The sequence below is a fragment of the Artemia sp. Qi Xiang Cuo genome, chromosome 21 (genome assembly GCF_049724085.1).
Source record: "Artemia sp. Qi Xiang Cuo chromosome 21, ASM4972408v1, whole genome shotgun sequence".
Lineage (NCBI taxonomy): Eukaryota > Metazoa > Arthropoda > Branchiopoda > Anostraca > Artemiidae > Artemia > Artemia sp. Qi Xiang Cuo.
The window spans coordinates 26,196,504-26,210,126 of NC_142814.1; the positions used below are offsets into that span (position 1 = coordinate 26,196,504).

The 13,623-nt window shown below is 34.8% G+C and overlaps 1 protein-coding gene across 2 annotated transcripts in view; it reads left to right on the top strand.

Annotated features, from left to right (window-relative positions):
• Positions 1 to 8,671: 8,671 nt before the first annotated feature.
• LOC148939378 (uncharacterized) overlaps positions 8,672 to 13,623 on the top strand; it is a 53,331-nt gene continuing 48,379 nt past the window's right edge. For both annotated transcript variants that reach the window (XM_089106665.1, XM_089106664.1), the window contains exons 1-2: positions 8,672 to 8,755; positions 10,326 to 12,059. In XM_089106665.1, coding sequence (XP_088962791.1) covers positions 8,715 to 8,755; positions 10,326 to 12,059 — 1,775 coding nt within the window. In that variant the 5' untranslated portion in view covers positions 8,672 to 8,714. The remainder of the gene's footprint in view (positions 8,756 to 10,325; positions 12,060 to 13,623) is intronic.

Genomic DNA, 13,623 nt, shown 5'->3' on the forward strand with positions numbered 1-13,623 from the left:
TGAATCTGTTCAATGCTGAAAATGTTGATGTCAGTTTCAAGTATGACTACCATGAAAAATTTCACCCCCAGCGACCCCTTTTGGAAAATATAAAATTTCAAATATTTTCCAATGAAGACTATTTCATTTATTTGTCATCAACATTTATTGATTTAAATGTTGCGGTGAAGAAAAAGTCATATAACACAAATCCAATTGCTGCCAATGATCTCTCCTACGAAAACAGTATTCTACACAACCTATTCAAACAAATTAATGTATTTATTAATGGAACATTGGTGAGCATTAGCAATAGCTTATCCAACTATGCAAACTACATACAATTTATGATGATGACACCAAAGGCAAATAAGGAGTTGAGAGGAGAGTCATTGGGGTATGAATATCGATCAGGTGTTGATACTGACGGTGAGTTGACTACTACAGTGACCCAGGAGTATCATCTAGTTGGAAAATTAAATCATGAGATATTCAATATATCCCAATGGTTACCCCCCAATGTCAAGATTGACATAAAGTTGCAACTAGCCCTATCGAATTTCATTTTGAGAATAAATCTTCATGCAGCATCCGATGCAAATGTAATTATCAAATCGTTACTTCTTCATGTTCAAAAACAAAAGATTATGACCTCCGTTGCATTGGCAGTGGAAAGGCTAAGAGCCAATGTCAAGAACACTAAATTTTGTTGTCCCTCATACGATCACCAATCAACGTCACATTGCCAATAGGTCTTGTAGTTATAGCGATTTATCATTTATCAATGGAGAAATCCCATCAAAACTCGTTTTGGCCTTTGTGAAGAGTGGCAGTGCCCTTGGATCCTGGACTGCATCACTCCATGATTTTAATTTTTTTGGTCTCTCTAACTTTGTGTGCAAAGTGAATAGAATTCAACTTTAAACTCTATCATTTGACAAAAAATCCTATACAAGTATGTACGTGTTTACCATACACTGCTTAAGTCATGACTCTCAACTTTATGAAAATGGAATAACAGATTCAATGCTTTCAAAAAATCATGGTGTAATTGTTTTGGACTTGCCAGGGACCCAGGATATGAGCATAGTACGAACAGGGAATGTACGTTTAGAGTGCACATTTGCCGATGCTTTGACTGAGAGTATCACGCTAATATAATTGAGTCAATTTGAAACCTATTGGGAAACTCCACCCAACGGCAGTGTTCTACTAGACCTAGCACCATGAACACAAACCAAATAATCAACGTATTTAGTATGGATCCATACAGGCGTCGGTACAAGTCCTATTGAAGGCCATTGTACTTCTTTGAAAAAATTCCGGGTTTTAACAATACCCTAAACCTTGCTTCTGACTGCCCGTCGGCTTCGGGGGTATGTCAGGGGCTTTACAACTCTCATACAGCGACAGATATTGAATTTTTTTACCATCGGGACCTGATACATAAATACTATCCATCATCCTCAAGTGACTGTGTTGTGAGCAGTGGGAAAACCATTATTCAAAATCAAAGGAGAGTACAGGATTTAACGACTAAGATATGGGGCTTTCATGCTCTACTCTTTTTCATGTTCAGATGTCGTGGCTATACCTACAAGCAGTTTCTCTACATTTACGTTGACTTACCTCGATTGAACGACTTTTTAGTGGAAAATATACTTACAAGCGTGTTTAATATTGATTTTAGTGCCCTACGAATAAAATGTTCTAAAAATGTATATGAAATTGTTCATTAATAAATGAAAAATGTATGTACATGATAAAAACGACTTTTTCAACTCTTTAGATTTCATCTTCTACCAAGTATAGGTATTTGTCGATAATAACTAATGTAGGAAGATTCTCTAAATTCACAGTATACTGATCCTGATGTGCTGCAATGTCAGGTTCGCATTTTGTACAATAGAATGTAACTTCACTCTTGTCATATCTCTTTGTATAGTGAATGATACTATTCTCATTCATTTTGTAGAATTCACATGTTTCAATTTGCTTATTTGAAGCAATGTCACAAACAGTGTCCTCAAGTGGTGAATCACATTCCGTCACAGCCAAATGAAAATCAGTGGGCTTATAATCATAGTACCCATTGTCTTCACAACGATGACGTAGAAACCAAATTCTTTTGTTGTTCCAACAGTTGAATCGCTGACCCGGTTCCTCCTCCCAGAACAATCTAAAGCCACGACGATACCAATCTCTTAGCAATAAACTAAAATCACGCTTAAGATTCTTTCCAATCATACCAGGATATGTATTCTTCCACTGATTACATTTATCATAGTGGCAATTCCAGCATAGGTGCCCTTTAGGATGAGAGTCACACATCTCTTCAGGACAGGAATTACAACCTTTAATTTCTACAGCATATCCTCTATGCAATTTACACGGGTTGCATAATCTACACTTTTCATCATACTCATCAATCATTGTACAATTCTCACATGATGACCAGCTGCCCAGTGTGTACATGCATAGCGGACATGTATGGAACATTTTTTCATGTGTGTTGACACTCTCACTGCCACAATGAAACTGAGCTAGCAACAACAAATTGAGCGGGATAGAGAGAAAGAGGAGTAAATCATCCTTGAACTCCATTTTTCTCTTGAGAAAAAAAGTCCTAAATTTCTAAACTAGTGTTTAAAAGCATATCCACAATATCATTTTGCTGTGTCGTGATTAATATGTCAATAAATTGTGTAAATGCATTTGGACCACAACGTAAAAGCGTCATGCCATAGTCTAATGACGGAGAATCAGTTTTCATTTTATCGACAAGTATTCCCTGAGAAAATATCTGCCTTTGAATAGACAGCTCTACAAAATCTTCATCTAGAATCAAACGTTTTTCCATAAACACAAGATTCCACATGATTCCCTCTTTCTCAAATCTATCCATTTTTTAGAGTCCTAACACTCTCACAACCAACTTCAGACTAACCAGATTTTTTTTCAACTCTAAAAAAATACACGCTAGCCTACTATAGAAAGAAAAATATCTTTTGATTTAGAAACAATTTTATTGAGCATAATTACAACAATAATAATAACTGATTCAATTTGTTTTCATCAATATATTTCACTAGTGCATCTAATGCTGCCTGAAGTCTATTTATATGCACAATATTCAGTTTCGCAGCAAAACATAATTGCTCCTCCATTTAAAATTTGCTGAATGATATCACATATCTAGCATACATATCATCCCATTCAAGGCATAGTCTACAGCCTCCTGTTATTTCCACAGCCAAGTTTGATACTTGTATGTCTTTGCTACCGGCTCCACCATCAACCTCCAATAGTGTAAATGCTCCACTCATTTTCTCTACTAATATCGTCTCAAATAAACTATTCTCTCTGAATAGTATCTTATTAATATGAATTGCAATGAAAATCACTCCTTTTTATTTGATTCCAATTACTAATCAAGTTATCGTATATGGAGTAACCTCCGCTCTCTCTGATTGGCCCTAAAAATGGGAGTTGCCTCAAAAACCAGTCTGCTTGCGTTATAAAATCTCAATTATACTTTCAAAATGTATTTGATCACTTTATAGGTATATAATATAAAAGGATTGCTCACTTTTTGCAATGTGCACGTCAAACTGCACTGTATATTCATGCCCCTGGGCTTGTAGGGTTGAAACTGTGTATATACACACTATTATATCCTTGGCCCAAGAACTCATAGTCATAAGTTTCAAGCCATTTGAAAATAAATTTGAAATAAATTTTAAATAAATTGAAAGAAAATAAATTAATATGGGGAACTATGCCCTAACCTATTATATTTGTACATCCGGATCCCCTTGGCTTAGGAGCTTACGAATTTAAGTTTAATGCTATTTGGTAAGTTCTCTGACCCCTTTTGGTACACAATGATTGGATGCCCTCAACTGCCAGGGCTTTATGAGCAGTGTAATCTACTGAAGGTTCAAGATTTAACACACAGAATATTTAAAAACATCAGATTCCATCTTAGGGGAATAAATTGGGGACATGTGTGATTCAAAACATGTACTCGTTCTAAATAAGCTGACACCTCATCGCGTTTGTATCCCCATTTAAAGCGGATTTATCTAATGGCGTGCGTCTAAACATTCTTGGCCATTTTCAACGACGTTTCAACGACGTATTTCGTGACAAGTATAAGAAACACTTGCATTGGACAGAAGCTTTTTCTAAAATTAATTCCTGCTTCTAGTTTAGAAAAAGCTTTACATTCCAAGCTTGTTATTAGCGTCAATGGAATTCTTTAATTAATTTCGATACATACTTTGGTTATCGAAAGTGGAATCTAATAAGAAGGTGCAAAAGACAATATACCTGATATTTGTATCACAAGAAACAAATACCTGATAAAATTCAAAATCAAACCGAACAGAAATTAAATATATAATCATAGCAAAAAAAAACATACAACAAGTAATAACATAAATGAATAAATAGATCTTAAAGCGAGTAATGCTTAAATTGAATATGCAAATCAAGCTTAAAACGAAAAAAAAATATTTTTCTATTGAAGTATAAATGAAACCCAAAGCGAACAGAAATTAAATAAACAAAAAATGCAAACAAACATACATTAGATATTAATGTAAATGAATAAATAAATCTTAAAACGAGTGAAACTTAAATTGAACATGCAAATCAAGCTTGAAACGAACAAAAATCAATACAGACAAGAGTTTGGATTATGCCTCCTTCTCTCACTGTAAAAGTTTAAAACCCGCTGCGTCGTTGGCGCTTTCACTGAAAACTATATTTCTTCAACACTCTTGGAAAGTATAAACAAAATCAAATTGAATATTTGATATATAATGATATTAATTGTTGAAAGATCCATTAGTTCAAGTTTTTATTTCACTGTAATTTTATTCTCATTTTCAATGGTGAAAGAACTGGAAAAGATAACATTTCTAACATAATTCGTTTTCAGTGAAGCGCCAATGACGCAGTAGCCTTTTGGTTCTTACAATTAAGGAAGGGGGCAGTATCTAAACTTTTGTTTGTAGTAAAATTATATTTGTCTTGAACAATTTTATAATGAATTAATAAATTAAATTGAATATTTGATGTGCAATGACATTAATTGCTGAAAGCTCATCAGTTCAAAATTTTACTGTTTGCTAATTTTAATGTATATTTTCAATATTAAGTACAAAAGAAAATAGTTTTAATAAAATTCGTTTTCAGTAAAGCGTCAATGACGCAGTAGGTTTTCAACTTTTACAGTTAGTGAAGGAGGCGATACCCAAACTGTTCTTTGTTGTGATTTTTGTTCGTTTCAAGCTTGATTTGCATATTCAATTTAAGTTTCACTCGTTTTAAGATTTATTTATTCATTTACGTTAATATCTATTGTATGTTTGTTTGCATTGATTATTTATTTGATTTCTGTTCGTTTTTAGTTTCATATATACTTCAATAGCAAAATATTTTTTTCGTTTAAGTTTGATTTGCATATTCAATTTAAGCATTACTCGCTTTAAGATGTATTGATTCATTTACATTATTAAATAAAAAAAACAAGTTTTTTAAACTGTAAGTAAGGAGCGACATTAAAACTTAAAACGAACAGGAATTATTCCGTATATGAAAGGGCCTGTCCCCTCCTCAACGCCTCGCTCTTTACGCTAAAGTTTTTTATTGTTTTAAAAAATAAAGTTGTGAGACATAGTCAAACTTTAGCGTAAAGAGCGAGGCGTTGAGGAGGGGACAGCCCCTTTCATATACGGAATAATTTCTGTTCGTTTTAAGTTTTAATGTCGCTCCTTACTTACAGTTTAAAAAACTTGTTTTTTTTATTTAATATCTGATCTTTTTTTAGTTAATGCAGCTTTTATTTTGACTCACCGTCATTGAATAAGTAAACAAAATTTGCATTAAAACTTTACTTTTTTTTGCTAAATGGATGTCTCTAAATTTGGTTATGACGTAATTTACAAATTAACTTACGTAACTAACTTCTATATTCGTATATTTTTCTTCTGGCAAAAAATACAAAATTTCAGATTTTTGCAGATATGAGCTTGAAACCTATGTAATAGGGTTTTCTGATACGCTGAATCTTTCGGTGTGATTTTCATTAAAATTATTTCACTTTTAGGGGATGTTTCCCCCTCTTTAAAAAATCGGGTAAATTTTCTCAGGCTCGTAGCCTTTGATGAGTAATACTAAACTTAATAAAAATTTATATATTTAGAATCAGCATTATAAACATATTCTTTTGATACATTTATTGACATCAAATTCAGTTTTTAAAAGTTTCGATTACTATTGATCCGTATCGCTTGTTTCTTTTATTGTTTTTTTTATTACGTATATGTTATTACGTATATGAGGGGGTTCTCCCCTTAGTCAATACCACGCTCTTCATGTTAAAAGTTAAAAAAAATTTTGATTCACAAACCCCTGAATCACAAAGGCCGTTTAATTAGAATAGATAGCTCTTTTGAAAGCACTAAAAAAACTGTAGCGTAAAGTGCGAGGTATTGACTTGGGGGAGAACCCCCTCACATACGTTATAATTTCTGTTCGTTTTAAGTTCTAATGTTGCTTCTGTATACTTCCCAATAACCAATACTTTATGTTAACATTGGGTAAAACTCATAACTTTTAGCCCTCCCCCTGGGGACTTCGGGGGATTAAGTCATCCTAAAAGACATATTTATCATATTTCCGACCATGTTGAACAAAATGGCTATCTCAAAATTTTGATCGGGTGGTTTTGGGAAAAAAATAAGCGTGGGAGGGGGCCTAGTTGCCAAGCATTTATTTTGGTCACTTAAAAAGGGCACCCCACCCCCACTATCAGAAAAAACTCCCCCTGAAAACGTCTGTATACTTCTCAATAACCAATACCATATGTTAACATTGGGTAAAGTTCATAACTTTCAGCCCTCCCCCTGGGGGTTTCGAGGGATTAATCATCCTAAAAGACATAGTTATTATATTTTTCGAGCATGCTGAACAAAATGGCTATCTCAAAATTTTGATCGGGTGACTCTGGGAAAAAAATGGGCGTGGGAGGGGGCCTAGTTGCCCTCCATTTTTTTGTCACTAAAAAAGGGCACTAGAGCTTTTAATTTCCGTTCCAATGAGCCCTCCCACGATATTCTAGGACTACTGGGTCGATACGATCACCCCTGGGAAAAAGAAAAAAAAACAAAAAACAAAAAAACAAATAAATACGCATCCGTGATCTTTCTTCTGGCAAAAAATGGAAAATTCTACATTTTTGTAGATAGGAGCTTGAAACCTCTACAGTAGGGCTCTCTGATACGCTGAATGTGATTTTCATTAAGGTTCTATATCTTTTAGGGGGTCTTTCCCCCTTTTTTCGAAAATCAGCTAAATTTTCTCAGGCGTGTAACTTTTGATAGGTAAGATTAAACTTGATGAAACTTATATATTTGAAATCAAAATTAAAATCTGATTCTTTTGATTTATCTATTGGTACCAAAATTCCGTTTTTAGAGTTTCGGTTGCCATTGAGCCGGGTCGCTCCTTACTTCCAGTTCTTTACCACGAACTGTTTGATTACTTGTTGTATGTGATTTTGGTATGACTGTTTATTTCATTTCTGTTCGTTTGGGGTTTCATTTATTCTTTAATTGGAATTTCTGGTATTTTTGAGTTTGAATTTTAAAAAGTATTTGTATCTGCTGATCTTAACTTTAAAATGGCCTTTACTTTTCTTTGAAAAATAGGTTTTTCGGAAAGTTTTTTAAATCAATTTTTCAATAATTAAGGCAACCCGCGCTGAAGAGCATGGTGACTGGAAAATGCAGACCTTGTCGGCACCTTCAGTGGTTTCTTATACTGGCTTAACTATCTATTTCCATAACTGTGAAGATCCACAGAAGTAGAAAACATATTCCGAAAGCAAACTGGAACAATATGATTAATCATATCAAACATGACAAATTCTTATGAACTACTTAATCCAGAGAACGGCAGTATTTGGACGTGAGAATAGATGGATCTTACAGAAGTTCGGTTCTCAACCGCATATATCACTCTCATCGCTTGGTTTTGCAACATTGGACTCGTATAATTTGGGCTATATATTTGCACATTATGGGAGGGGGGGAATAAGGTTACGTTACGTTAGGTTGATTTAGGTAAAGTTAGGTTGGATTAGGTTTCTATGTTTTTTTTTCTAAAGTATTATTTTATCATCATGTTTTTTATATTTCATTAGGATTAGCCTAACTTTACTTCTTGGGTGTGTTTCCAATAACCGACAAGTACCTGGCAAATTATTGCTCCGAAAAGAAAAGCATTCTTATTTCTTCAAATAAAATAGCAAACAAAAGTTTGAAGCTTTGTATCGTTGCTCTCGAATATCTTGATATTAAGGAAATAATCCTATTTGCACGTGGAAATGTTTCCTTGTAAAGGGAAGAAAGTTTCTGGCGTCTGAAAGATGTGAAAAAATTTGATTGTTAACAGAAAAGTTCCTGTTGACCACTGCGGGTTATTTAACGTAAAGAATGACATGCTATATATACACTATCTGTACCCCTTCCTCCTTGGTTACGCCTGCGTCTATTTGCTTTTTCCTTTTCGTCGCATGAATTATTCATTAAATTGGTTTTAGAATTGTACAAAATATGGACTTGTCCTGTGACTTGTTTACATTTCTTGGGTTAACTCTATTCAGCTCACGTATGACTGCATATCCGCAACAGCATTCTCATCTCACCATCTCCGGTCAATCACATATGTATCCTACTGGATATTGGATTGATATTACTCCGAGAAGGTATGTCATTTAATACTGTATATCACCATTACTTTCAAACATAGACCCTTCCCTCCCCCAAATATGAAAAGAATTTGCATTTCAGCTATGTAATGTCTCTAAAAGACATTTTATATGATTGGACTAGTCCATTTCAAATTCAAATGAGTTATACCCTAATTTTACATTATTTATAAAATACAATTTTGTACAAGAATCATTCGAAACCCCAAAGAATTTTGAACGAAAAGTCCATAGTGACCTGTTAAGACAGGTTCATTTTTGTTAAGCAAGCTCTTGCTTTGCAAAACTTTTTGTTTAGTTCTGATAAACAACTCGTGGTGCGTGCAACTATTAAATCAAAAAATGTACTATGATTGTGCAGCTTGGAAAAAATTCAGGGATTTGTTGATCCTCTGTAAACTCAGCAGAGTCAACCCAGTTTCAAATAGGCACCTGGAGAGGTATGAGAAAAGAACATGAGAAGCGTCGAATGATTTACCCACCAAGCACGCATAGAACCCCCAGTTCAAGAAATCGTGTATGCGGTACGCGGATTATTGTCTGCATGCGATTTTTTCTTTTTTAAGTTTTACGGGTGAAGAATGAAATATCGCAAAAGATCGGTCATCTATTTAACCCAAACGAAAAGGAGGTGTTCTAAACTCTACATATGTTCTTATGATAAAACCAAATAGAATTTTAGCACAACCATACCACTGCCGATGTGTAATTGGGCGTCTTCAATTGATAACTAGCCATGAGTAAATAGTACAGTTAGTGTCCCAGAATCCCTTTAGAAGGTAGAAAAGTAGCTGCTGTAAAAATGTAACTACTTATTTCTAGTTTAAAGAAAATTTCAAGTTTAAAAAAATTTAAAATTCAAAAAATTGATCCGAATGGTTTTCGCTGTAATGGTTCAAGAAGCTAATATACCAATAATATGGCTAGTAGTCTTTTATAACTAGAAAATACACTTTGCAGAAATTATGTTAAAACTTGAAATATTTAGATATTATTGAAAATTAAAATAACTGTATAATTTTTACAATAGTACGAGATATCGCAGAATATTCTGTCTAATTAACAATAAGAGGCACCAGTAAGTTTTCCAAGTTCAAACGCTGGAAATATATTTTTGCTCCTCGTCTTAAGCGGTACTTTTATTGTAACTATGATATTTCGGTATCTTCTCATCTATTCTCTTTCTCTAGGATGTAGTTCTTTGAGATTGGACTTTGTCTTATCGACGGGATATAACTATTTAGCGAACTTTGTTATTCATTATGGGCTCAAGATTTTTGACTGTGGAAGAGTGATTTGGGTGGTTCTTGTTTAAAAAATATCTTTTAGGTTCGAAATAGTGCTTTTCAGTATTTTTGAACAATTCTACAGTATTCCTTTGCTTTTTTAAAATTTAAAATATTTTATTGCTATGGAAACAATTACGATTGAGCCCCTCGATGACATTTCCCCCGATCATTGATTTTGCATTTGAATGCGCAAGGAAAGCGAATGGTAAATAAAAAGGGTTTGAATGTGTAAAATCAAATTGAATTTGTTTGTACGATCATTTCTGTTTTGTTTTCAGAATGAAGATTTGGGCTATTATTACTGTTTTGGCTATATTAAGCTGTTTTGCAACGCTAGAATTCAACCATTCAGACCAGCCAGCGCAACCTGCAGCTGATCCTAATTGCAAATCTAATTTTGAATCGGAAATTGCAATGACTGAGAACGTACATTTGAAGCGAAGTTTCTTCCAGAGTTATGTGAAAACATTAAAAAAGAATAAGAAACAGCGCAGAAAACCAAAAGGTCGATTTTTAGCACATATAAAACCATATTCCAAAGTTGCTGGCCCTGTAAAATCAAAAGAAGATACATCAGGAAGATCTTTTTCTCAAAGCTATCGACTTCAGGAGTTAAACCCAAATCGCCTCAAGCAGCCAACCTACATAAAACAGAAAAGAGTGCAAACGAAAGTACCAGAAGTATTTCACACAAATTTTCCTAAGTACAAGTCTTCTTTTTTGCCAGATAGAATTCCTGATCCTCTTTTTAGACTTAGAGAGGATGGAATGCAAGGGCTACCAATTCGCGAGGAAACTCTGTTGAATAATCATATGTCTAATTTACAGCCTTTCCAAAGACCTTCCGCTACTGAAATTCCCTTGGAAGATGGAGAAACAATACCACATAGTAACCATTTTTTTGCGAGTGCCCTGAAGTCGGAAATACCAAGATTAAAAGTTATCAACCAGCATCAATCCCCAAGTATGAACCGTCTTAGGCTAAACTTTCAAAAAGACAATGTGACATTAAATCCATTTAAAGTAACTCCTCTTCCAATAGTCAAAAGCCTTTCTACAACACCTACTACCAGGATTCCAAGCGAGGATGGGCCTAGTATAGTTTTTGAGCCATTAGGCTCACCCGTGGAGAAAATATTACAAATAAATATGAAAGAACAGAAATTAAACCAATCCTTGATGAGTGGGCCTAGTGATTTTGATTCCCCCATGAGCTTCCAAGTTACAACTTTTCCATCTGTTTTATTTTCGCTTAAAAATCAGAAAACTACAGTAACAACGATGCAGCAGTCAATGAATAAACCGAACGCACAACCTCTTGAAAATAAAACTATGCTTGTAGAGCCGCAGATAGGTATAGCTAATACAGCTATAGTAAATTTCGATGGAGCTAGTGACAATGATACAAGGCCATTAAAAAGTAAACTCCCCTTGTCAGATACTGAATGGCCGAGTTCTAAATTGAAAGGCTTTTCGTCTGATGGTAACAATAACAGACCCTTTGCCATTCCTACATTCAACAAAGATATTGACCCCTTTGTAAAAAATACAACCAGCCAAAGCGAAAATGATTTTATAGAAGATATAATTAATACAAAATTTAGTTTCTTACAACTTCTAAAACTTGTTTTCGGTGGATATCAAGATAACTCTATAGAAATATCAGAAAATGATTCGCTTGGCTATTTGTATGACGGCATCTGGAGCATTTTTATACCACTTCTTGTTGTGGCCATCATACAACCAATAGTGTTTTTATATCTAGCTGCCAGAGAGGTCAGTATCCCTGTTCCTCCTTGGGTTCGATCTCTTGCTGTTGCCTTCAACAGAAATTTCCCCCTGAGAGTGAAAATGGTGACAAGAAGTACTGATCAGAAAAATGGCTTAGACAACTTAGAAAGAATGTTTGAAGTCTATAAACAAGTAATATTCTCTGAGGATTGCCTTGAAAAAATGTCTTGCCAACTTGGAGATAGTATAAGAGACTTTAATTGGAAGAACTGGATCCTCTGGTAAGAAATAACAAATCGTACTGTCTATCAAAATTATTAAATTAAAAAAAGCTATTTCAACAAAACAAGCTATTTCAACTGAAAGTAGCCTAAGGAGCAGTATTAAAACTTAGAACGAACATAAATTATTCAGTATATGAGGGGACTGCCTCCTCCTCCTCAATACCCCTCGCTTCATGTTCAAGTTTTAAAGCACCTTCATAAAAGTTATTCTAATTAAAAGGTCCTTGTGTTTCAGGAGCTGGTCTTTAAGAATTTGTTCAAAAGGTCTAACTTTAGCGTAAAGAGCGGGATATTGAGGAGGAGGCATCCCCCTCATATACGGAATAATTTCTGTTCATTTTAAGTTTAAATGCTGCTCCTTACTTTCACGAACAAATAAACGTTCAAACGGGGATAAATCCATCTATTAGACAGTGAAAACAGATACAAAAGTTTGAATATTTCGACCACATTGCCATACAGCGATCGTCATCAGCAGATATCTGCTGATGACAATCGTTGTAGGCTATATGTGGTCGAAATATCTAGACTTTTGTATCTGTTCTCACTTTCTAATAAATGGTCTTATCCCCATTTGAACGTCTATTTGATCGTCATAGAATGGCAAAGGTCTTAGAAAAATATCTAATTTTAGGTATTACGTCGAAAATCCTTACTTTCAGTTGAAAAAACTTGTTTTTTTTTATTTATTTTCCCATAGTTTTTCAAATGATGCTAAAAAACCAGACCCCTTCTTCGGAAATCCCCCCACCCCCCAAGAAGAATTCCTCCACGGAAAGCTCCCCTGCTTAGAAGGCTCCCCAAGGGAAATTACACCGGTACAATTCCATCTTTTCTGCAAATTCCCCTCGCTCCAAGTTCCTTGCTCAAGATTCAGCCTGAAAAATTCTCCTTGGAATAGCCTACTCTCATTAAAAAAAAAACTTGATTTTATTCAATTCCTGGTCGTTTTTCAATTCATACCGGAAATCGCCCCTATCTGGAAAATTTTCCCGGACTCCCCTTCCTCTATTGGAAAGTTTCTCCCGCGAAAAATTTCTCCACGGAGAATTATTCCTGGCGATTATTCCCCGTCGAGAACTTCTCCCACAAAAAATGAGTAGATTTTGTATATGAATTCTGGTAAATTTCCCCCCGAGTAAAATTCCCTCTGGAAAGTTCATCCCGAGAAAAATCCCCTGCAACAAAAAATTCTCCCCGTAGAAAATCCCCTCCTCCACAGACCTCTCTGAAAAATATCTGTATACTTCCCGATAGCCAATGCCTTATGTAAACAATGGGCGAAGTTCATAGTTTGCAGCCCTGTCCCCCAGGGCTGTGGGGGTCAAGTAATCCTGAAAGACATAGTTATTAGATTTTTCGACTGTGCTAAACGAAATGGCCATCTCAATATTTTGATCGGATGACTTTGAGAAAAAAAGGGGTGTGGAAGAGGGGGTTAGCTGTAGCTGCCCTCCAATATTTTTGGTCAATCAAGAAAGGGCACTACAACTTTTGGCTTCCGATGAAATGAGTCCTCTCCCGATCTTCTAGGATCATTGTTTCAATATGATCACCCCTG